The sequence below is a fragment of the Natator depressus genome, chromosome 10 (genome assembly GCF_965152275.1).
Source record: "Natator depressus isolate rNatDep1 chromosome 10, rNatDep2.hap1, whole genome shotgun sequence".
In the NCBI taxonomy this organism is placed as follows: domain Eukaryota; kingdom Metazoa; phylum Chordata; order Testudines; family Cheloniidae; genus Natator; species Natator depressus.
The window spans coordinates 71,615,060-71,639,596 of NC_134243.1; the positions used below are offsets into that span (position 1 = coordinate 71,615,060).

At 45.6% G+C, this 24,537-nt stretch overlaps 1 protein-coding gene across 1 annotated transcript in view; it reads left to right on the top strand.

The window, feature by feature from the left end:
* Positions 1-24,537, top strand: part of SLCO3A1 (solute carrier organic anion transporter family member 3A1) — a 212,913-nt gene that overhangs the window by 177,623 nt on the left and 10,753 nt on the right. The window contains exons 5-9 of the mRNA XM_074966503.1: positions 3,027-3,191; positions 7,502-7,700; positions 9,237-9,375; positions 15,306-15,481; positions 20,423-20,487. Coding sequence (XP_074822604.1) covers positions 3,027-3,191; positions 7,502-7,700; positions 9,237-9,375; positions 15,306-15,481; positions 20,423-20,487 — 744 coding nt within the window. The remainder of the gene's footprint in view (positions 1-3,026; positions 3,192-7,501; positions 7,701-9,236; positions 9,376-15,305; positions 15,482-20,422; positions 20,488-24,537) is intronic.

Here is a 24,537-nt window from a genome sequence, read left to right on the forward strand (position 1 = left end):
AAAGGACTGAATGAGATGGCAGGGTGGCCATTGGGAACTGATGTGAGGCTGAAATTTTTTTTCTGTTTATCTGAAAAATGCTGTCTCCATCGAACATTCATTATGCCCAGTAAGTCCTCAGGAAGCAAGGATTTTGTGCAGCATGGAAAACCATTGTGATGAAAGGGACTTGAAACTGAAATAGCCCTTTGCAAAGGGCCAGATCGAGCTAATTATAGTCTCACCAATGGAACCCAAGCAGAGCGTTAACAAAGACCCTACATTTGCCCAGTGCTATTAAACTTTGCAAAAAGAAGGAAAAACCTGTGAGAAAACAGAGGTGTGCACTGGAGAAATCAGTTGGCTGCCAGAGCCTAATACGCAGAGCAGAATGAGGGGGGAAATATTTTAAAATGCAAACAAGGCCCATTGAGGCTTCACCAGCACTTCAGAGAGAGAATTTTTAAACTAAATGATTTTCACATTTAATTCAGGGAGAAATTAGTCACCAGGTATTAAGATAAAGCAAGGCTCTCGCCTGTGTTAGTATTCCATCCTGTTCAAGCTGTCTTATCTCTGGAATAATTAAAATGCTCACTGAAGTAGAAAATGTGGTATCTGATTCATTAGTCAGATTTCCCTTTGTAAGGTAATTGCACCCCAACTCATGTTTGGTTTATTGGAAATAGAGAAACGGGGCCAAGGGGATCTCAGGCCTTCATGGATGAAGACGGAGGGGCCAGGGGATCATGGGGATGGAGTGAGCATATTTAACCACTCAGTGTGTGCATTGCAGCTTAGTACAAGGTTCTCAGTCAGTGGATTTGGTGGGGTGTGTCCAGTGATGAGCTGCCAAAATCTTAACAACAGGTTCCCTCCTCACCCCATGAGGGGGGTCATTGCCCACCCCCGCCCCCCTGGGACTCCTGCCCCATCCAACCGCCCCAGCGTTCCTTGACGCCCCACCCAGGACCCCTGCCCCATCCACCCCCCTCCCCTGTCCCCTGACTGCCCCCAGAACCGAGCAGGAGGGTCTCGTAGGCCACTGTAGTGGGTGCCCACCCCACCCCTAAGAGCCAGAGGCACCTGCCGGGGGGCGAGGTGGGGAGTCCCAGAGGTGCTTACCTGGGGCAGCTCCCAGGAAGCATCCAGCAGGTCCCTCTGGCTCCTAGGGGCGGGGGAGCGTAGCTAGGTGGGGAGCAGGGGGAGCGGCCACTCCCCCCTCTGATCACATCAAAAGTGGTGCCTTAGGCACCAGCCCCGGAGCACCCACGGGGAAAATTTGGTTGGTGCAGAGCACTCACCGGCAGCTCCCCGCCCTGTTCCCGGCCCCAGTTCACCTCACCTCCGCTCCGCCTCCTCCCCTGAACGCACCGCCCCGCTCTGCTTCTCCGCCCCCTCCCCTGGCTTCCTGCGAATCAGCTGTTCGGAGGAAAGCCAGGGAGGGCTGAGAAGCAGGCGGCGGCTTCACACTCAGGCCGAGGGTGGCGGAGGTGAGCTGGGGCGGGGAGCGGTTCCCCTGCACCCCCCCCCGGGTTACCTGCTGCGGCGCAGGTGGCCTCCTCGTGCCCCCCCCCCGCCCCAGCTCACCTCCGCCTCCCTGGCCCTGAGTGGGAAGCCGCCACCTGCTTCTCAGCCCGCCCCAGCTTCCCGCGCGAACAGCTGATTCGCGGGAAGCCGGGGGGGCCGGGAGGAGAAGCAGAGCGGGGCGGCGCGTTCAGGGGAGGAGGCAGAGGCGGAGCAGAGGAGAGCTGGGGCCGGGGGCGGGGCAGGGAGCTGCCGGTGGGTGCTCTGTACCCACCAAATTTTCCCCTTGGGTGCTCCAGGGCTGGAGCATCCATGGAGTCAGCGCCTAAGGTGCCACTTTTGGCTGGTTAAATTTAGAAGCCCTTTTAGAACCAGTTGTCCCTCGCAGAACAACCAGTTCCAAAAGGGCTTCTAAATTTAACAACTGGTTCTAGCGAACCGGCTCCAGCTCACCACTGGGTGTTTCTGGGAGGGTGGAGCCCAGTTCATCACAGCTGTCAAGTCTTTGCTCTGTGTGTGTGTGTGTGTATGAGAGACAGAGAAAGAGCTTCTCCACACTACAGAAAAAAAGTGAAAGCAGCTAAAATCTACCTCTGCCTATGACTGAAGTTTGCAAAATAAATAAAAAACATAGAAAAGAAGTTGAAGGTGTAATATTGACCTGAGTACCTGTGACACACACTGGCTAATGCGGGAACTGGGTGGAATAATGAAGGACAAGGAAGAAGGCAGATGGAGGTATAGAGAAGGAAACCAGGAATCAGAGGGCGCTCTTAGTATTTTTTCCCCACAGAAGAAATGAAAGAATTATAGAAACGTAGGACTGGAATGGACCTTGTTAGGTCATCAACTATGTATTATCTAGAGCATCCCTGACAGGTGTTTGTCTAACCTATTCTTAAAAACCATCAATGACGGGGATTCCATAATCTCCCTAGGTAATTTCTTCCGGTGCTTAACCACCCTGACAGTTAGGAAGATTTTCCCAATGTCTAACCTGAATCTCTTACTGCAATTTAAGCTCATGGCTCCTTGTCCTGTTCTCAGTGGCTAAGGAAAACAATTTATCCCCCTCCTCTTTGTAACAACTTTTACGTACTTGAACACTGTTACCATGTCCCCTCTCAGTCTTTTCTTCTCCAGACTAAACAAACCCATTTTTTCCAATTTTTCCTGGTAGGTCATGTTTCCTGGTAATCATTTTTGTTGCTCTCTACTGGACTTTGTCCATTTTGTCCACTTCTTTTGCCAAATGTGGTGCCCAGAACTGGACACAACGCTCCAGTTGAGGCCTAATCAGTGCTGAGAAGAGTGGAAGAATTACTTCTTGTGTCTTGCTTACAACATTCCTGTTATTACATCCACAGTTATGTTTACTTCTTTTTTTTTTTTTTTTTTTGCAATAGTGTTACACTGCTGACCCGTATTTAGTGTGTGATCTACTATAACTCCCAGATCCCTTTCTTCAGTATATGGGAAGAACCTTAATGAAACCATGTCTTCTGTCTCCTTTGTTGCAGTGATACCTAAAGTAACAAAGCACTTGCTGGCCAATCCTGTCTTCACCTGCATCATCCTTGCTGCCTGCATGGAGATTGCTGTGGTCGCTGGCTTTGCAGCCTTCCTGGGGAAGTACCTGGAACAGCAGTTCAACCTTACCACCTCATCAGCCAATCAGCTCTTGGGTAAGTAACTACATTAACCGGCCACCCAGTCCCTCTGCTGTCTCTAATATGTTGGCCTTCCACCTGCGGATCTTTCACCCGAGGATCTCAGAGCTCTTTGTGAAATGAGTGGGTATACAGAAAGAGAGACAGAGAGTGTGTTAGAATCCCCATTTTGCAGAGTAGAAAATGGATCCTGGAGAGGTGGGGTGTGTGTGTATATAAATCCTCTCATTTTTGGGTGCCTTAGCTTTTAGGAACCGAAATTTAGACACCAAGGGCCTATTTTCAGATGTTCTGAGCTCTCGCAACTGCAGTTGAACTCACTGATTATGGGGGTGCTCAGCACTTCTGAAAATCAAGCCCGAGCTGTCTAAACTCTTGCATACCAAAAATGATTTGCCCCAAATTAGAAAATGTGGCCCTCGGTGAATTGACCAAGATCACATTCAGAAGGCTAAAAGAAAAGGAGTACTTGTGGCACCTTAGAGACTAACCAATTTATTTGAGCATAAACTTTCGTGAGCTACAGCTCACTTCATCGGATGCTCAAATAAATTGGTTAGTCTCTAAGGTGCCACAAGTACTCCTTTTCTTTTTGCGAATACAGACTAACACGGCTGTTACTCTGAAACCATTCAGAAGGCTGAAGATGATAATTCTAGGAGAATTGGCCCTAGCTACAAAGCTAATGGTGCTATTGTTCATGACAGTTTCTCAGTTGAAGACTTTAAAAGGGAGGTGGATTGACGAAGTAGGCTTGATCAGGATTCTTGTAAGATTTCTAGCAAAATTGCCTCATAGAATATTACAGGCCTCAAAAGTAAATCCCAGGAATTGGATTTTAGGAATTATTTGTCTCAATTTAATTTAGTTTTCCTCCAGGAAACTTGGTTTACGAACGAGGAGTCCTTTTGTTTATTGGGCTTTGAATCCTTCTGAGAAGGGACCTTAAGAATGGTTAGAATGGCATGTGGACTGGCCCTTTTCATTCTACCAAATTAAGAGTCATAACTAGCATGTTAATGTCTTCGATAACTCTTATTTCCAGGACTATCATATTAGTTTCTCAGCTAACTCTATTTTGTTAGCTCTGAATGTTTATTTGCCTCCTTTGGGCTCTCCTTTGTGTAATGAATCTTTATGGACAGAGCTTGATGGATATTGACCGGTTTATGGAAAAGGTTCCAATAGCAAATTTTGTACTCTTGGGAGCTTTAAACGCCTGATTGGGTGCGAAGGATAAGAAAATGTTAAAGGTTTCCTGTAACTCAGTAAAGGGGTATCGCCTCCATTTCCCCCAGTAAGGAATTCTTCGGGTCATAAACTTTCTGTAATTTTAGATGTAGAATGGTAGAGATGGTGATCATTTGCAGGGTCATTTTACAGTCACCTCTTCTAGAGAAAGTAGTGCGACAGATTATATCACAGTTCTGATTTTACGCTGGTCTTGTTTCTCTAACTTTTTAGTGGCTTTTAAACTGGACAGCTGTCACCAACCCCTGCAAGTGAATTTCTGACCTCCAGCCACTTTTTCCCAGATGAATTCTGGCAGGTTGGGTATTACTCCTAATTTTGAAGCTCTAAACTCAAGGCAAATTAAGTTGACTCCATTAGTTAAATCAGAAAGAAACTCTCATCCAGTGATTTGTTAGTTTTAAAGAACCAGCTTTTTCACTTTAGCGATTCAGCACAAGTCCATGTAACATTTATTAAGATCGTTGAAAAATTACAGGATGACCTAACCACCACCAAGGGTCATGTTTACCTTTAAAAGGTAAAAGCATCTGGTATGATTCAGATTGCTCCAGCCAGAAGAAACAGCTTCAGATCATGGCAAGGGCTGCTAGAAATAATGGTTCCCCAGATTCTAGTAAGAAACTTGCTATCCTTAGAAGCGAATATAAAAAAAATGCCGAATAAGAAGTTTGAACAATTGAAAAATTGTATGACTGAATGACATAACACCCCTCCCCCCACCAATGTCTGTCACTAAGTACGGTAATTCTGTCATGAGTCCGTCATCCAACATGATGTTGCCGACCCCTGGAAGGGCCAGTATAGGTCTCCTACTCTTTCCAAACTATGCAGTTATGTCCTGAAAGCCGTAATCATCTTTGTCCATGCTGGTCTAGCCAGGTTGAAGACTGGCCACACTATTTATATGTCTTCTGACCTGTACTGCCACCTGAGAACTAAACGGCTATATCCATTCCTGGCTCAGAGGCCTTTTGCCACACCAGCTCAGAAATTAGGATCCTTGCTACATAGTGCAAATGTTTCACTTGCACAGGCTGTTGTCCTAGGTGCCTGTTCGGCCACAAAAATAAGAAAAATATGTGAAAGGGAGGCTATTTTGACTTAAGTGAAATAATATACTCCTAATATTTTTTCTTATTTTCCTACATATTTTAAGGAGTGGTGATGTGAAAAGGTATCCGTTTTTAAAATTTGTATCTGTTTTTTGGAGTTGTGAATTTACAATTTGTCTTTATAGTATTATGAGCAGTGGCCTATGGCTAAGGCATAATATTAATAAAAATAAATAAAACCGGGGTGCTTCAATTTTTAGGAACCCAATTTTAGACACCAAGGGCCTTGTTTTCAGAGGTTCTGAGCTCCCACAAGTGCAGTTTGAATCCATTGGGAGCTGAGGGAGGTGCTCAGCACTTCTGAAAATCAGACCTGCGCTGTCTTAAAATTTGGCACCCCAAAAATGGGTCACCCTCAATTAGAAAATTTGGCCCTTAGTGAAGTGGCTGAGATCACAGAGTCAGTCAGCACCAGAGGCAAGAGCAGAACCCAGGAGTCATCCTTTCCAGACCCATGCTCGATGCACTAAACTATGCTCCCTCCCCGAGGGCTCACATAAATTGTTTTATATAGAATCAGTTGTTTCTGTGAGAAATCATATTCTTCATTCTTGCAGCAAGGGCATAAATAGCCTTTAGAGCTCCTCACCTAAAGCAGAGGTGCCAGCCTGCTGCCCACGATGCTATGCGGGAAACCTGGGAACGCAGGGGCAGAACTCCTTGTCTGACTGAGTGCTGCCCCGTAACTGCCTGCCTGATGATTCACGCAGTCTAGCGTTGCCCTCTGTTCTCAGTCTGAGATGGAGAGCCCAGTTCCCCAGCTGAGCTCCCATCTCCCCTGCAATTTGGCCTGCGTCAAATTGGAAACACAGTCAACAAAAGAGCCGCAAGCAGTTGTTCTGCTAGCCCATCTGATGCATCCTGGTCACCTCTCCAACATTTTCTTTCGGAGCCATCCTGCTGCTGCCCCTGTACTCTCTGTGCTTCTCCTCTTCCCTCCTTTACATGAAAGGACATGGATACGAACACAGACTCTTTATTCATCTGCTCCTGACACTTATTCCCCACAAAGTCCCAGTGCTCTGTTTGTGACAGGCGTCCTTTCCCCAGCGCCCAGTTAAGGCATCTAGGTGTTGATTCTGAATAACCTGCAATCACCACCATCCACATGGGCCCCTGGCATGGACCTATCAAACACTGACAGCATACAATGAGTCTGGTTTAATATCAAAAGGAATAGCACACAGGCTGCTGTCCTGATTGTTATGCATTTTTCTGCTGAACTAATTGAAAACCTCAATTTTTTTTTAATTTAAATGAAATTGCTGCAGAATTTCCCACCTGCCCCAGAATCCAGAGACCTTGTTGCAGAATGGGCTTGGGTATGACCTGCAGCGATAGGGTGAAAGTGAGCAAAAAGAGGCTGAATATTGTGAGAACTTTCCTGAAGTGGGAGGCTGAATTTTCAGAAGTGACTAGTAATTTTGAGTACCAAACTTGAGACTTCATAAAGAGGCCTGATTTTCAGACAGCACTGAACACCTCTCCCCTGAAGATCAAGCCCCTTGAAAGTGTGTCATGTTGGGCAACCACAATCACTGGTCAATTTTGGAAATCTTTTACGAGATCTATTAGACTGTGGATTAGTCTCCCTTGGGAAAAGCAGTGGAGACGCCACTGCCTGGACAAAGCACTGTGGAGGACCAGTTCTTTGCTGGCTGGGGCAACAGGGAGGCAGGGAACAGTGACCTATAGCCTTTCCGTCATCCCAGGGACGATGTAACTCTGCTACAGGTGAGTGCTAACAGCTTCTGGGGCCTGAAGTCTCACATAGTCACTCCTAAGGAGAACCCACATGAATGGATAAGCATCTAGTGGGTACTCTGAGCCTTTAGCGCTTACCCCATCACTAGCTCACTGATCTAGTCACTGGAAAATAAAATGCTTCGACATGCAGTGTATTTTTTCAGCTCCTGCTTTCTCCTTGTGCATCTTCCTGACCCTTCTTCCTTCTTGCAGGGATGACAGCGATCCCATGTGCATGTCTGGGCATATTCCTGGGCGGTCTCCTGGTGAAGAAGCTCAGCCTGTCTGCTCTAGGAGCCATCAGGATGGCCATGCTCGTTAACCTGGTGTCCACAGCTTGCTATGTCTCTTTCCTATTCCTGGGCTGCGACACGGGACCCGTAGCTGGGGTTACTGTTCCCTATGGAAACAAGTGAGTACAGAGAGAATTTCAGCTCCATCTCCCACCTCCAGCCCTATGATACCACCCAGGAAGTATCACACAGCAGTGTTAGCTAAACTAACCTGCTCTTTTCAGTACTGTTTCTCTATTTTTCTAGGGTTTTATACCACCCACATCACTGGTATTTGAGTGCTTCTAGGATTAAGTTGTATGAAGTGCTGATGTAGCTGTTAGTCCCAGGATGTCGGAGAGACAAAGTGGGTGAGGCACAGGCCAACTTTCTCATTTCCCCAGGGGTGCTTGACCCCTGCTCCATCCCAGGCCCCACTCCCACTCTACCTCTTCCCCCAAGGTCCCACCCCCGCTCTGCCCCACCTCTTCCTGCCCCATTCTGCTCCCTCCCCGAGCGTGCCCCACCCTCGCACCTCCCCCTGAACAGCTGATTGCGGCGGGCAGGAGGCGCGGGGGGGCTGATCAGTGGGGCCACTGGTGGGTGCTCAGCACCAGCCCTGGAGCACCCACAGAGTTGGCACCTGTGGCGTGAGGTAATATCTTTTACTGCACCAACATCTGTTTATTGATATTACCTCACCCACCTTGTCTCTCTAGGAGTAAGTAACAGTGTAGAGTAATAGTGTTACAGTAAATGCATTCCTGGCACAAGTGGGGAGGACTCCATTGAAGTCAGTGGAGTGGCACCCACTTCCACCGTGGCTGTATTAGGCCCATTCTATAGAAGTGTCTTGGGGGGAGTCGGAACAATAACAAGCTTGAGAGCCGAATTCCACTGAGCTTAACTGAAACTGACCCAAGTGGCTCGAAACACGAGGCCAGATTCTGATCTCAAGTAGGCTGGTGTAAACACAGAGTGAATCCACTGAAATAAGTGGAGCCACTCCAGCCTGATCTTTGCAAGTGCTAAGCACCTACCTATCCCACTGAAATCTAGGGAAATTGTGGGTGCTTTTACTGAGGTGGTCTAAAGGGGATTTAGGAGTCAAATTCTAGGCACCCAGTTTTGGACGTTTGGGGCCTGTATGATGAGCAAAAGGCGCTTTCCCACTTGCTGCTTGGCTGCAGGTGAGACCCATTTTGAGGCAGGCTATTAGGACTCAGGAGTCCCCGCAGAGCTGGGTCCTAACACACATAGAATGATTCTGTATTTCCAAAGTTTCTCAGCATGGGAAAGTGGCTCTTTGAGGAGGAAAACGTCAGCACGTCTTCAGCTTGCTGTTGTTGTGCTAGATAAATACAGCCCCTCCTGTCCTGGAGGTCTGATCCCAGGGCTGAGACAATGCCCACACAACTTCACATTAGATTTTTCCAGCACCATCCTGAGCCACCCTGGGGAGATGGTGGGAGCCGGAAATAATGAACCTCAATGTGTTTCTGTCACAGAAGGAGCGTATGGCCTCAGGTCCCTTCTGCTGGCACCCAAACACCCCACCCACCCTTCTCTCCCTTTGTTTGCAGTGGTTGGTTAAGCCCCCTTCGTGTGACGCTTCTCAGAAAACCAGCTGGTGTTATTGCACTGTGCGTCCATTTCTGATTCTGATTCTTTTGCAGCTCAGCTCCGACCTTGCCCTTGGACCCATATTCCCCCTGCAATAACAACTGTGAATGCCAAACCGATTCCTTCACTCCAGTTTGTGGGGCAGATGGGATCACCTACTTGTCCGCCTGCTTCGCGGGCTGCAGGAGCACGGTAATTGTCGTGATTTACTCAACATCTCCTATCCGTGTGTGGTTGTGAGATTAGTGTATATACAGTAAGAGTCATTCATTTACAACTGAGGATGGCTGAAGGCCCCAGAGATTGACTTCTTCTTATTATTATTATTATTATGTGAATTACCATAGTACCTTGGAGTCCCAGCAATGGATCAGGCATCCGTTACGCTAGGTGCTGTACAAACACAGAACAAAAAGATAGTCTCTGCCCCAAGGAACTTGCAGTCTAAGTTTAAGACAAGAGACAACAGATGGATACAGACAGATGGGGAAGCACAAGGAAAATGAAACAACGTTGGTCAATGATCGGCAGTGGTCTATGCAGACCAACAGCCATGACCATTGTCAAGTATTTGGTAGGTGTCACGTCAAAGGAGATTTGAGGAGGACTCTGAAGGAGGATCATGAGTTAGTTTTTGCACCTCCCAAGCTTAGGGGGCAGCATGGGAGAAAACGCAAAGGTGCTTTTTTGAAAATGTAACAAGTGAGCGATGGAGGCTGGTATCAGGGCCAATCAGAGGTGAGCATTGACAGCTCGGTCATGAATGAGACATGATAGGTAGGGTGAGGGTTGACTGTGAAGGGCCTCGCTGTGTCTTCGCACCTAAGGGTGAGAGAAACTGAGTACCTCATTTTTTATTCTCTCATGCAAATGTCCTGTTAGCGCTGGCCGTGGTCCAATGGGATCGTCTCTAAGTGAGGAGGGAGCTCCCTTCTCCTCTCCACCATCCATGGGACTCTGTGCTCTTGGGTGCACATGTGGTGCTTGTCTCCTCTTAGCCCAGACGCTCTGTGGGAAGCCACATCATGGACAGAATCACTCAAAGGGAGACCACAGGCAGAGCTATGGGACGGTCTGCGCTTGCCACCTCTGCCATCTGGCTTCTAGCCTCTCGAATGTGATGAAAATCAGCTGACCCACAGCTCCCTACTGCAAATGCAAATCAGTCAGACACCAAAACAGAGAGAGCACAACTCAAAGGCCGACCAACCAGCCTGTGGCAGAGTCTAGTCCCATCATGGGGACTACTGGGTTCCGTTACCAGCAGGTCATACAGACATCTCGTTTCTTGTTTCTGCTCACTCCCATTTCTCCTTCCCTTGTTCCTCCCCTCCCTCCTGCTGTCCCCCAGTGCTGCCTTCCCCATTTCCTCTTCTCGCTCCTTCCCTCCATTTCTTCTGTTTCCTTTCCTCTTTCACTCACTTCCTGTCCTCCTCTCCTCTCTGAGTCAACACCAAGAGCAGGGGAGCAAATGAAGAGCGGGGCCTCCAGCAACCCCCTGAAATTAATAGCCATGGGTATTCTGTATCCCCAAAACCTAAGGGTTTATTTCACTTAGAAAATGCAAACCCTCTCTGTGTGAAGGAGACCTGCTATTTGGGGTCTCAGAATCTCCTAAAATACCTGTTAAGATAAGGAATCTCTTACGATATCTTGAGCCTCTCCTTTCCATTCTGTAATTCGGATTGGTCTTAAAACACTCCAGCAGGAAGTGTAAATCCCCACTTCTCAGGGAAAATTCTCCCCTTCTCCATTGTGCCAAAAGCACAGATGGGAGAGTCCTGAGACGTACCCGCTGTTCTGCTGGCGGGTGCGCGGGAGGGGCAGGCCACTCCAAAGAGCAGGCTGGTGCTTTAGGAAAAGAGAGAGGGGAGATATCAAACCCAAATGGTGAGGTGTGTAGCAAAGCCTTGGTTCCTTCCCTGAAGGGCCTAATGGACCTGGAGGTGCCAGGAAGCTGAGAGAAAAGCTCCCGACTAACAAGTGAAGAATCACCGCAGCAGCTGAACAGAAATCTTGTCTCCATTAGCTCCCTTGCTCCGTGGAGCCGCAGCATTGGCACTTTGACTTCACGGCCATCTTTACAGAGTCAGAGAGTGTCAGTAGGCAGGTGCTACATTGGCAATTTTTACTTGCGAGAGGGAGTGGCATCTATGACAGTGACAGGTGAATTTGGATGGCCCTCCGTTTAGCCCTCTAGTTAGTGCATTGCTAGACGTCTCTAAGTGCCCCTCTGGCCCAGACAAGCAGAATTCTGGGAGCTGAAGGTAACCCTTCTCTGTCTGTGTTCATCTCCAGACACATCCTCATGTCCTCACTTTGCTTTTACACCATCCTTTCCCAAGTCAGACTCATTCAGTAAGGGTTCACCACTCTGTGGGTAAACTGCGACCTCTACCTCAGGGCATTGCAAGTAAACTGTACAAGGACAAGTGTGCGGGGGGGGAAGGGGGACAACAAGTGGGTGCATATTTGGACTTGTTCTTTACTACCCTAACTTCTGGCTTCCCACTCCAGCACCTGAATTGTTTGCGTTCTACTGAGATGAGTGAAATGGCTTCTGAGCTACCGAAGTGCTTAGCCACAAAGGAGATAGCATGATGCCAACTCCTGGATCTTCATGTTATAGCTAAGAGAATAATTTTATCCGGGATCATTGGATGCAAAGCTGCAGAAGCTGTACATGTTAATCTCGTGCGTTTCCTCTGCCATTTGCCTTACAACTAGCACTTCGCTCCAATGCGATTGTTTAGACAGCAAAACTTTTGGCACGGAGCAAAGTGTCAGTAGGAAAGAAGCATCCACCTGCTGTGCCAAAATCATTCATTGGCAAGGAGAAAAATAATGCTAGCTAGTGGCAGGGTGTAAAAGTTGCTTTTACACTGTATTGCTCAAAGCAAACCAGTTGCTCCTTAGAAATGAGCATAGTAAAGAAAATTCAGACTCTCTCTCCAGGAATTGTTTCAAGTCTCTCTACTATGTAACTATCAGAGCTAACCTGCTATAAGCATAAACCCATCCAGCAAAAGTCTCCCTCTCTCTTCCTCCCTTTCCTCTTTCTCACTTGCTCTCTCCAGTTTAACCTCTTCATTGGCACCATCATCTTGGCTTTTTCAAAGTAATGGTTTTGGACATGAATTAATGAAGCAACAGCATCCTCTGGAAAGGGCATTATCAAGAATTATGGACCAGTTTGGCCATGTAATGGCCCTGAAGCAACGCCAAATTGCTTTAAGCCCATAATCCAGAAAATGACCTGTCTAGAGGGTTTTGTGGCTATTATATATGTGTGATGAGCCAAGAGTTGCTTTTTACTGGGGCATAAAATTCTCTGAATGTTTTATTTAACTTTACTGCACTGTATGTGTCCAGTCATGTATCTCTGCTTTCCCTTTCTGTGAATGGTCTCTAACGGTATTTTGTAGTCTACTGAGTTAGTTTACCTTTCTCGTATGAATGCCATTGTTCTTTGTGATGAAGCTGGTCTGCAGAGAGGCTTTGGGTTTATTAGTGCTAAAGGGGCGTAGGGGTGGCGCTTTTATTTCAGCGAATTCTTTTTCTAACCAGTCCTCTACTCTCAGTGACCCTTGTGAGTTAAGCCATTGTCCATATATCTTTTTTTGTTTCATGGTGTTGTTTTTCTATTTCCCCTTTGGCTGGGGGAATATGCATTCCAAATCTAATGTTGTAGCACTGAAGTCTTAGGGATTCACATCAACATGCCAGCCTGTTCCTAACCAATCAGAGCCAGGTTTTTAAAACCGCAACACATGGGTCATTTGCACACATAATTTCCACAAGAAATTGAGGCCCCTGGGTGTGCAAATTTTGTACACGTGCACGTTCAAAAATCTTGTTCCCGGTGCATGAGCTGTTGAGCTGCAGAAAGACAAAAGTTCCATTTACAACAGAATGGTGATGGGATTGCAGAGTAGTTCAGGAAAATCAATAGCAATTTGGCACATGCAGCAAAATATTGCCTCTTCATAGAAGAGGATGAAAGTCAGTGTTCGATGTCGGTGTGTTACTATAGCACGTTACAGTGTCGGTAACAAAGGATCAAAGGTCTCCGAGGGAAGAACTCAGAAGAGCACCAAAAAGATTGTTGCATTCAGTTCTGTTTACATTAAAGTACTTTGGGATAACAGCTTTGGTGCACGGTGATTGAAACGGGGCAGAGGGGAGAAGGATCAGGCAACGGAGCTACACACACAGGGACTGGGGGATATGCCATGAGCTTCTTACGGATGGTGCAACTGCTGTGTTGATCTGAATTGCCAGCATCCAGGAGGATTCCTGGCCAAATCAGATTCCAGTTACTATGCAGTCCCTTGTCACTCTCTCTAAAGTAACTAAAGCACAGTCTAGCCCTTTACTTACCATAAATGTAGGGAGACTGGATTCTGACCTCATGCTAGCTTTATTCTAGTTTAATTACGTTGACTTCAATAGAGTGACATCAGATTTGGATTCACGTACGTAAGAGCAGAATTGGTCCCGCTGCACAGAAGAGATGGGTCTCTCCTTCCAACTGTATATAAGTCACGTGGAAAGATCAGCCAGGTCAGTGCACAGGGATGTGACCCACTTGGCTTCCTGAACAGTCAGCCATCCCCATAACAGATGGGCTAGCAAAGTTAACTTAGGCCCTGTCTATGCTGGGATTTTTGCACCAGGATAGTTATTGCAATATGAGCATGTTGGTGCAACCCCCTTTGGAGATGCACTATGCAGGGCTTGCATGGCTGAGGTTTACCCTGTTAACTTACCAGGACAAGTCACACCGGTGCAGCTCATCTGCATTAGAGACTTTGCATTGGTGTAACTACACCGATATAGTCACACTAGTGTTATTTGCCCTTGTCTAGACGAGCCTTCAGGTGGCCATGTCACTGCTGGGAGAGGGCCTCTTTACATTCATTATTGCCTGCCAGCCGTAGAGTCACCTGCAGTCATATCATTAACGTTCACCGAGCTCTGAGTTTCTGTTTCTGCCGCACTCCATGCAGTTGTTTTAGAAGGCAATGCTTTCGACTCCTATGCAGAAAAAGAGATCAATGTCAGAAAGAATAGACTGGGGTCCCCACGGATCCGTGGGCACTGAACTAGAACATGTGGTAGTGTGGAGCCCTAAAGAAACCCCGGCATAAAAGCAGAGGAATTTCTATTTGAATACTGGAGGTTTGGTTTTATTTTATTTTAGTGCTCCTTTTTCTTACACGCATGTGACCTGCAAGCCTAGCAGCCTTGCAAAGACAGACAAGCAATGAATCATTTATGATAGTTTTTGCTCTGTATTCATTAAGGGATTCCTGGCTATTATTCTGTGCCTTAATTGTGCTGACATCCCCGCCATCAGAAATTCCGGGAGGGGTGAGCGCAAAAACATCTGTGACTGGAAAACAAAGCCTCTTTTGACGTCCTGTGCTTGCAGGAAAGATCAAAGGGAATGTGGTTGCTTTTTCCTCCTTCTGATCGCATATTGATAAACTTTATCTTGTCTGACTGCAGCTTTCAGTTCTGTGCAAATCCTTCTAAACCAGATGGCATCTGTTAGCCCTGTAACACCCTTGAGGTTGGTTCCATAATCACTAGTGTCTCTGCTGCCTTCCCGTTGATACCTAGCTCGCTGTGAGGGTAGGCACACATCCTGGTACGCTCCCTGCCATCGTTAAAGGCGCCAGAATGAGGCAGTTGAACCCGCAGCAGCGAAATGTGCCTTCTTGAAATGCACAGCCAGGGGTATATTGGGAAGTAGTTGTAACTTTAATATGGCAATATTTTATCATGATGAAGGTACACAGATCCTTCCTTTCTTCTTTTCACAAGGGTCCAATTTGGTGGTAATTTTCTTACAGACACATTTGTTTGGGATGCGAAAGGACAGGAAGCCAAGAACAAGGAGGAGGAGAAGCTACCCTGACAGTAGAATGCATTGGAGCTGGAGTTCTTTTGAAAAGCCTTTCCAAACCAGCTCAGCAAGTGACTTATTAGCAGCTAATTAATTGACCGCTGGAGGGTGCACACTTGCCAGCTGGCAAACCCCTCCTTGTAAAGTGCCTGTTGTTTTGGAAAGCGGGCCTTGTTCTCCCTTCACCCCCGTGCCCTGTGCTCCCTTCCAGAATCTCACTGGATGCTCATGCCTCAGTTTGGTCCCAGCCGAGAACGCTACAGTAATGCACGGAAAATGCCCCGGTCCTGGTTGCCAAGAGGCCTTCTTGACATTCCTCTGCGTGATGTGTGTTTGCAGCATGATTGGAGCCATGGCACAGACGCCGTCAGTTATCATACTCATCAGGTAAGAGCCATGCTGAGGATCTGATGAGTTGCTTGACTCTCAATTCACCGCTTCTTTCAACAGGCTGCCGCAGATTAATTGAAAACTGAAAGGCTCCTCCCCTGGGTCTAGATCGAGGGGGACCGTGGTGGCCCACAGGCCATGGGTGTGTAGGGAGGATGGACTCCCAGCGCTGAGTGTTTCTGACTACCATTGGAGTTGACAGGAGCCACAGACGCTCAGCAAATCTCAGGATTTGACCTGCTTTGAGTGGGAGGGCACTACAAAATTACCCAACCTTATACTTTCAGCTGCACTGAATTCAGCCTGAGAGTTCCCTTTGGCTTCAATGGGGGCTCAGGCCCTCTGAAAACCAGGCCCCTTATTATGTAGTGCCTAAACCATTTAGGCACCTGAAACAAGCAGCTGTAATGGGTTGGGTCACAGAGACCCTTTTGGGAACTGCCACCTGATGTGCCTAGACTACCTCTGAGCCCATTTTCCCTGCCAGCTTAGAACTTCAGTGCCTTGCCTGGTTTGAGCCAGACATGCTAGCCTGCTACAAACACAGACCCAGGTCTGAACCACGTCCCCCAAAAGCTGCAGGGTTTACTGAAAACAGCTTAAAAAGTGGTCCTGTCTCCAGCACTCAGATACCCAACTCCCAATGGGGTCCAAACCCCAAATAAATCCATTTTACCCTGTATAAAGCTTATACAGGGTAAACTCATAAATTGTTCACCCTCTATATCACTGATAGAGAGATATGCACAGCTGTTTGCCCCTTCAGGTATTAATATTTACTCTGGGTTAATTAATAAGTAAAAAGTGATTTTATTAAATATAAAAAGTAGGATTTAAGTGGTTCCAAGTAATAACAGACAGAACAAAGTGAATTACCAAGCAAAATAAAATAAAACACTCAAGTCTAAGCCTAGTACAGTAAGAAAACTGAATGCAGATAAAACCTCACCCTCAGATGTTTCAATAAGCTTCTATCACAGACTGGACACCTTCCTAGTCTGGGCACAATCCTTTCCCCGGCACAGCCCTTGTTGCAGCTCTGGTGGTAGCTAGGGGATTTCTCATGATTGCTGCCTCCTTTGTTCTGTTCCACTCCCTTATATAGCTTTGGCACAAGGCAGGAATCCTTTGTCCCTCTCTGTGTTCCCACCCCTCCTTCTAAATGGAAAAGCACCAGGTTTAAGATGGATTCCAGTACTAGGTGACATGGTCACATGTCCTGTGAGACCCCCCAAGCCTTCATTCCTCCCAGCCTGACTCACAGGAAGGCTTGCCTGCAAACAGAGCCATCCACAGTCAATTGTGCTGGTTGATGGGTGCCATTCAGATTCCAAACCACCATTAACGGCCCACACTTTGCATAATTACAGTAGGCCCTCAGAGTTATATGTCATATTTCTAGTTTCAGATACAAGAATGATACATACATACAAATAGGATGACCACACTCAGTAGATTATAAGCTTTGTAATGATACCTTACAAGAGACCTTTTGCATGAAGCATATTCCGGTTACATTATATTCACACTCATTAGCACATTTTCATAAAATCATATAGAGTGCAACGTCACAATGCTCATCTCCCATTTAGGCATCTGAAAGAAGCGGCCAGAGTTTCAAAAGATCTCCGCATCCCGAGCACAGTGGCAGCTGCTGGATGCTGTGCACGCGTCAATCACTTTGTCTCTGCAGGTCTCTGTTAGGTTCAGCATGACCACATTCATTGCTGGGGTAGCTCCACTTACTTCAGTGTCTAATACTGACCTGAGGAAAGAAAAAGGGAATTGATTCTGTGCAGCTCAAGGGGCAAGGAGGGCTGTGAATCTGGTAAGGAGGAGTCCATGCAGGTATGCTGCAAAGGAAAAGGGCAGACCTTGTTCTCCCCATCTGTCTAGAAACTGTGAAGTGGAAAGGAAATTAGGAGAGTTCTGCTTCTGTTGCAGGGAATAAATGTGTTAAAGCTAAAATCAGTCAGGTGGCAGGATCGCAGCTGCATGACACCTGCAAGCAGTGGTTTCATGAGGCTTTTTTAGATATAGCCTAGAGATCCTAGGAGGCTGCAAAAAGAAACCCAAAAAGGCCTAGGGATGGATTTATGAGCTAGTGTAGGACAACATGCACGCATCACCAGAAGCGAAAACTCTCATGCTGGCCCAAATGCTGACATCAGTGGGAATTAGAGATGCTCAGTATCTCTCTGGATTTGGCCCAACGTGCATACAAAGACAAAAGCATCATCTCCAACTGAATTACTGTGTGCTATTTCCACACACAGACCTTCTAGGCAGCTACACACACACACAACTGTCTACCCCCTGAGATGCATGTGCCTACCTAACTTCGCCTTTATTCAGAATCACTGCATCCATCCATGCCATTGCTTACAGCCTATTCTAATCTGAGGGGCAATAAGCAGATCCATTCTGCGGTCTTGAAAATTCCAGTAAAGTTCAATCAATAGGGTCTGTGTTAGAAACACTTTTGAGTGGATCTCAGGCAGATCTCTTATGTGAGGGCATGTCTCCCCGCAGAGAATAGAATGAGATATTCCACCTATTAGTTCATTTCTCTCCTGGCATCTGTAGTAGCTAAACGGAAATCAAATTTTCAGCGATCAATATTGTGGCAAAGGTAATTTGAGGCTTGAAGGGTTCTTTGTTGAGAGAAATTATCAGCACTCGTAGGATCCTGAACAGAGTCTTCTTAATGTGCATCTTCAAATACAACAAGCCAATGTCCAGGTAGGAAAGAGAACACAAGAGAAAAGAGGAAATGTTCAAAAACTTCACTTCACAACCCTGTGAAATTGACAATTCACAGCCCTGAAAGTCATATCTTAACTATATTCCTGCCAGAACCACCAATATCTATCATAAATGCACAGAAGAAGAGACAGTGAAGGGCCAAGCATCACCTGGTGTTCTGGACACTCCACAGGTTTGAATCAACTGGTTCCACAAACCAATGTCACTTGGTATGTGGGTCCCAGGTGTTACTGGTGTTGAGTTTGAATTAGAACTCCCAGTTCTCCCAGATCAACCAAAATGAAGCCCATCCCTGGCTGACCCGGTTGCAATTGTGCCGAGTACAGCTGAGCAGGGAAGTGTCTTCTCCTGGTCCAGCCAGCAGGGGCATATTCAGAGGATTCACCAGGACATCTGGCTCTTTGCACAACCTTGAAGTCTGGTTTAAATGTCCATACTGTAATCTCAGGCACTGAAGTTTTCAACACAGCCTGGAACCAGATAACTAAGGAGACTATGGGAGATAACTTCATGTCATTCCGGGATGTCCTAACAGTGCTGTGATCAGAGATATAAAGGACGTTTTCGGGACTCTCTGGTATTATTATTGTTGTTATTTATCCATCACCCAAAGGTGTGGTAAGTGCTACACAGACATAAATTAAGACAGGTGACACCCTGAAGAGTTTACACCCTTAGAGCTCAATCCCTTACCTATTAGATTCAATGGAAAAATTCACACTAACTTCAGTGGGAGTTAGATAAGATCCTAAATATACAAAAACAGATGGAAGAAAAGGAGGAACATTAATGCTGGTTGATAAGTATGTTTCACACAGAAAAATAAAAAAAAATCCCTCTTCAAATTTTTCAACGAAAAGTCGAAAACTGACAATTTTTCATTTTTTTAACTGAAAAAATTGAAAATTTTAAACAAAAATTTAAAAAGCCATTTTTTATTTTAAAAGTTTCAACTGAAAAACTTTAGCCACTTCTAAATCAACCCCAACAAAACAAAACACAACAAGCTATGTAAGAAACCTGACTGAGGTTAAGTTTGGTAACCGTCTATTCTTCACTTTTTCCCTCCCTTTCACAGGACCTCCTTTGAGCCAGGCCATTAACCACTGAAACGCCTTTGCAAGTGTTGAGGTGGATTTTTCATCACTTGAAGTCTTTAAATCAAGACTGGTTGTCTTTCAAAACGCTATTCCCCTCCATTGCACATGTACAGCGGGCACCCGTTTCAAGCACAGGTGTCACTAACAACACCTAATGAGACCATGCAAGGGATTAATAGAAGCAGGAACCGGACACTTTTAAGTTTCCTTTCAACACAGACCTTTTCATCAGGGGTTCATTGCCCTGCTTCCCTGAACCGTTATGCACTGTGGAACATAAAGTGCTGAATAAGAGAATGCACGTTCATGATCAGATTAATCCCTGGTAAAATTCCAATGACTTCAGTGGGTTTATTCCAGTGGCATGACTTTAGCCTATAGCATCATATGAACTATGTGAATGGGAAGTTAATGCTTGTTCTTAAGGTGTCTTCAGAGATTAATACCAGCCAGATAGAGTGGGTTACATTCAAAGTGAAGGGCCACGATTAGCCTGGCCTATTATCTTCCCAATTTAAAACTAATCAGAAAGTAATCTCACTTTCACAAACATCACCCTGTATGGGCAGGTCGGCGTATCAACCTTTGCTCATCTGGCTGATTTAATAGCTGGACCTGGGAATGACAAGTTGGTCATTTGTCCTCCCTGCTATTTCACTCACATTCCCTCCACCCCATCTCACACACAATTAAGTTATAATAAAAAGGATTTTGTTGGTTTATAACCTGCTGATTCAAAGCAGCCGGGGCCTGAAAGATAATACAGGGATTCTATCAGTGATAATTTTCTGGGATGGGATTTGCATTTTTTTCCCTTCCATTGACAAGATTAGTTCCCATTATTAACAACGCAGCTAAATTCCAGAACCCATCATGCGGCTGCAGTTGCAGTTATTTTTCAGGCTTCAGGCAGATGGACCAAGGAGGAAGAAAAAGAGAAGAAGCCTGTTAATGATTTTCTGAAGAGGTGACAGTGGCGTCCTGATTGACAGCAAAGCACAGCGACGGGGTTTGTTAATGAAAGCAGTATGGTAACAATCAATTTTCCTCTCTCCCTTTCTCCTCTGTACAGAACAGTGAGCCCTGAACTTAAGTCTTATGCTTTGGGTGTGCTTTTCCTGCTGCTCCGTTTGCTAGGTACGTGCAGTGATTTCTTCTTTCTTCCCCCACACCCTAAAAAGTAACTAAATGTTTATATGTGCGTCAAGGTGTGCGTGCCCATTGATTCCCCATCTTCGGATGTTGAACGCCTGTCCTATGCTGTCATTTATCAGTGGGGTCTAAAACCAGGAGATCCAAGTCCTTTCTCTGCAGTGCGGATGGAAAGGCCTCCAAGGGTCATGGCACATGGCTCTCCTGCCATTTCAGTCACGCTCATGTTGGAAATCGTGGTGTTGAGTGAGATAGCCTCCCTCCCAACTAGTTAATTCTCCACAGTCGTCATTAACATGTCAGCAGCTTGTGAAATTACTTCTTTACTGTGCTGCTGACTTACAGGGATAAACAATTTCACACCACTTTGAGGATAGGAGCTTTGTTATTCCATTGGGTGGCGGCTGAGTCCTCCTGGTCTCTGTGGGAGGAAAACAAAAGGAAAAAAAAAACAGGCTGAATCTGAATGCTGTTGCTAGGTTTAATCTCCCATTAAAATACATTTGGTCAAACCGTTGGATCAATGTATGTCTCTTCATGCCTGAATAAAAGAGAAAACGTTACCTGTAATTGTCTTTTCCCTTGTAACGGGATGACTGTGGGGGAGTGGGCTTAAAGGCACAGACCCTGTTTCTCAGAACTTTGGACCACATTCTGTCTGATGCATTGCTCTGGGGTCGGTCTCACTGATGTGTTCTGTTGGTATTCTACTCGTGGGTTTCTGCTGATTCAGTAGGCCAGATTTCACTCTCACCCAGCAGGAGTGGAATAGTCCCTTATTCTGTGAGTGCTCCCAGTGATTTCACTGAGCAAGGTGCAATTCAATATGAGTAGATATGTCAGAATCTGGCTCAGTGTTAGTTTTTTGCAGCGTAGATCCATCTACTGTGTGGTTGTAGTAGAAGGATTTTACCCCATACTATGACTGTGTGGTATAGACGGAAGTGCCACTATTCCAGTGAAGCCCTTCAGGATTTGGCTACTCGTTTCTTCTCTACTAGGTGATTATTTACTTGTGCAGTTTGGAATCATAGAATATCAGGGTTGGAAGGGACCTCAGGAGGTCATCTAGTCCAGCCCCCTGCTCAAAGCAGGACCAACCCCCAATTTTTGCCCCAGATCCCTAAATGGCCCTCTCAAGGATTGAACTCACAGCCCTGGGTTTAGCAGGCCAATGCTCAAACTACTGAGCCTTCCCTTCATTGGCCTTCACCAGGGCAGCCTTTTTTCTTTCATAGAGAGGGGTTGAAAACCCCACAGTCCCATGTATCCCACTGAACGGTCTCTTTGGGTCAGCCCCTTAATGCACGGTGTTTCCTTTTGCTGTCCATACTGTTTTAGGTTCTTGTCCTGTTCTCAGCTCTTGCAGGTTGAATGCAGAATCCCAAACGCAGGACCTGGCAGTTAAGCAAGGGAGGGATTTTGATTTTACATTCCAAATGTAAATTATTTGCGATGGTAGTTACTAATTTTGTATTATTGTAGTTGTATTGTAGCTTATTATTATTGTTGTTTGAGAAGTCTGCATGTATGATTCTGTGAGGGCTAGTTTCTGCCACCCGTACTTGGGATAAGAAGCACCTTACTCTTCCATTAGTCCCCTGGACACTGCAGTAACTCTTTTTTGTAGCAAAACACATGCTGCCCTATCACAGCAGAATCCCTGTGGAATACGATAATACAGCCAGGAGGATATCAGCTCAGCTATGGGACTACACGAGGATAAGGTATTACTCAATGTGAGTGAAGATATCCAAAACGCGCCCTTAATAATTTGAGGTTTTCTGGGTAGGTTGATTTTAAAAGCTTTTTCAGTTCACCTTTAAGCTTAGACTTAAAAGGGGACTAATAATAGCTTCTTCTTGAACCAAAGAAGAGTATTAAATATCTGAGGTACGAGACCCGGAGGTGCAATCTGAGTTAATAGATTTTAGTAAGACAGAGGATGCTTCTTTAAACAGCTCTGCAGTTTCTGCTCTACAATGTATATAGCAGCAATTTGTTCAACACTTTGCAATAAGAAGTAGAGCATGATTGAATCTCTTTAATATTCACTGTAATAACATGAAACATGACTGAAGTCTCCTGATATCCTGCCGGATGTATTATCTTATTCCATAGGAATTCTGATATGATAGAGCAGCATATTAATGTCTTGCTATGAAAGTGTTTCTGTGGGTTCTTAGAAAAGAAACTAAAACAGTTCCGGTGGAGCCCCCATGGTATTGAAAGCTTCAGCTACTGTATAAGAGGCTCTGATATGGAGATTCTTTTCCAAATACCATCTCACTTCTTCATATATGCTGTCATTGAAAGGACCTGAGTTGAAAGTGCATACCTAAATACGTCATTCCTAGTAGCTGGGGAAGTTCAGATCTGGATTGGAACTTTGCATCTCAGGCTTATCTAAAGGTGAAAAAACTTTTGCAATGGCACAAGTCGAACATGTCTGGTAATTCCATCCTGATTGCATTGGCAACTGTCAGCATTAACTATGCACGACTGAAATGGCAAATAGATTTATGCATGACAATAAGATCCTGGACATTTCCCTTTCCAGATGGTGTTTGCAGTTTGTCCCCAAAACATGCAGCTCAAGTGCAATATCTGGCTACCAATGGAGTTTCTGATAGTTTTGTTTTAAATCCAGCCTCCTAGCATCACTCAGTGTGACACACTGAAAGTGCAAGGCGTGTCCATCGAGCCAGGCTTTGGAGGCCATAGACCTCCCTTAATTCCAAAACACTCTACCTGTCAAGTCTAGTCTCACTTTTTGGAAGTCTCTAGCCCTTGTCCTTGTGGAGATAGCACTCAAAAAGGTCATCAACACAAACTGGTTGCTAGGGTTGAAAGTTTTTCACAGCTGTTTTCCCTAAAGACCTCAGTTTATTCGCAGCTCCTATGCAGCTCAGGTTTGGCTCTTGGGGACAATGAAACAGATCCCAAGAGCTTAAGGATCCCAGGGCGTTTTGTTCATGCCAACATCTAGTTTTTACTCTTATTATGGCACTCTAGAGCCAGTTCAGCACTGGGAGAGTAAACTGGATTCCATTCTGCCTTGTGTATCATCAACACCATCTGTTAGCTTGGTTCTGGAGCTGAATTTTCAGATCCGAGGTTGAGTTTGTGGTTGTCCACACTCATTTAAAAAGAAAATCACCTTTTAACTTGCAAACCAACCCAGCTTGATCTGGAAAGCGTTAAGAAAACAAATAGTGAGAGGTGCAGTGTCATTTCTCAGGTCATTACCACACTTTACAGTTGAAGGGAATATCCTTTTGTTAGCCAGTTATCTGTTTTTATTTACTGGTTTATATCCCTGGTGTTAATAACTGATTAAAGGAAGTACTGAAAGCTGACATAGCCTGATAACTTCTGCATTTATTAGCCAATGTGAAAGATCAAACAAAAATCTGCAGAGTTCTAGTCATTAACAGAGTGAAATAAAGAGGTTTCACATCCCAGAGGCAAAGGAGAAGGCAAACAACGTATTTGTATTCCTGCCATATATTGTCATACAGCAAAGAAATGGCATTCATGTCAAGCTAAGGAATGGTGTCTCATTTAAGCCAAGAAATCCAGGGTTAATGGTGAAGCTTGATCCTTAATTCATCAGCCCTCTGCCAGATAGTGCAACCCATATGTCTCTCTGTCTACATACGTATTTCTAGAGCTCCTGTCACCTCAGTATCTGGAAATGGGGTGTTGGCCAAATTCCAGTAGGAGAAATTATGTTCTGCCAACCTAAAATTGGCTCTGTTGTTTTGTTGGAGACTATATTCTTCTTCACTTCCTGTCCTAAACCCTAGCAGTGATGTTAGTAGTCAGTTTTAAATAAATGTTGTTTTCCACTACCCAAAAATATCTTAGAGGTGAGTGAAATGATTCCTACTACATAAAGCATTCAGAACTTTCTTTTGATTGTTAAGGTGTGCACAAATGCCAATTTATGTGCTCAAAGGTGGGATTTAGATCTCCTCTTTCGGTGCCCACTGTCTGTAAAGCACTTGTGGATCTTGTCAGAATGAAAGACAT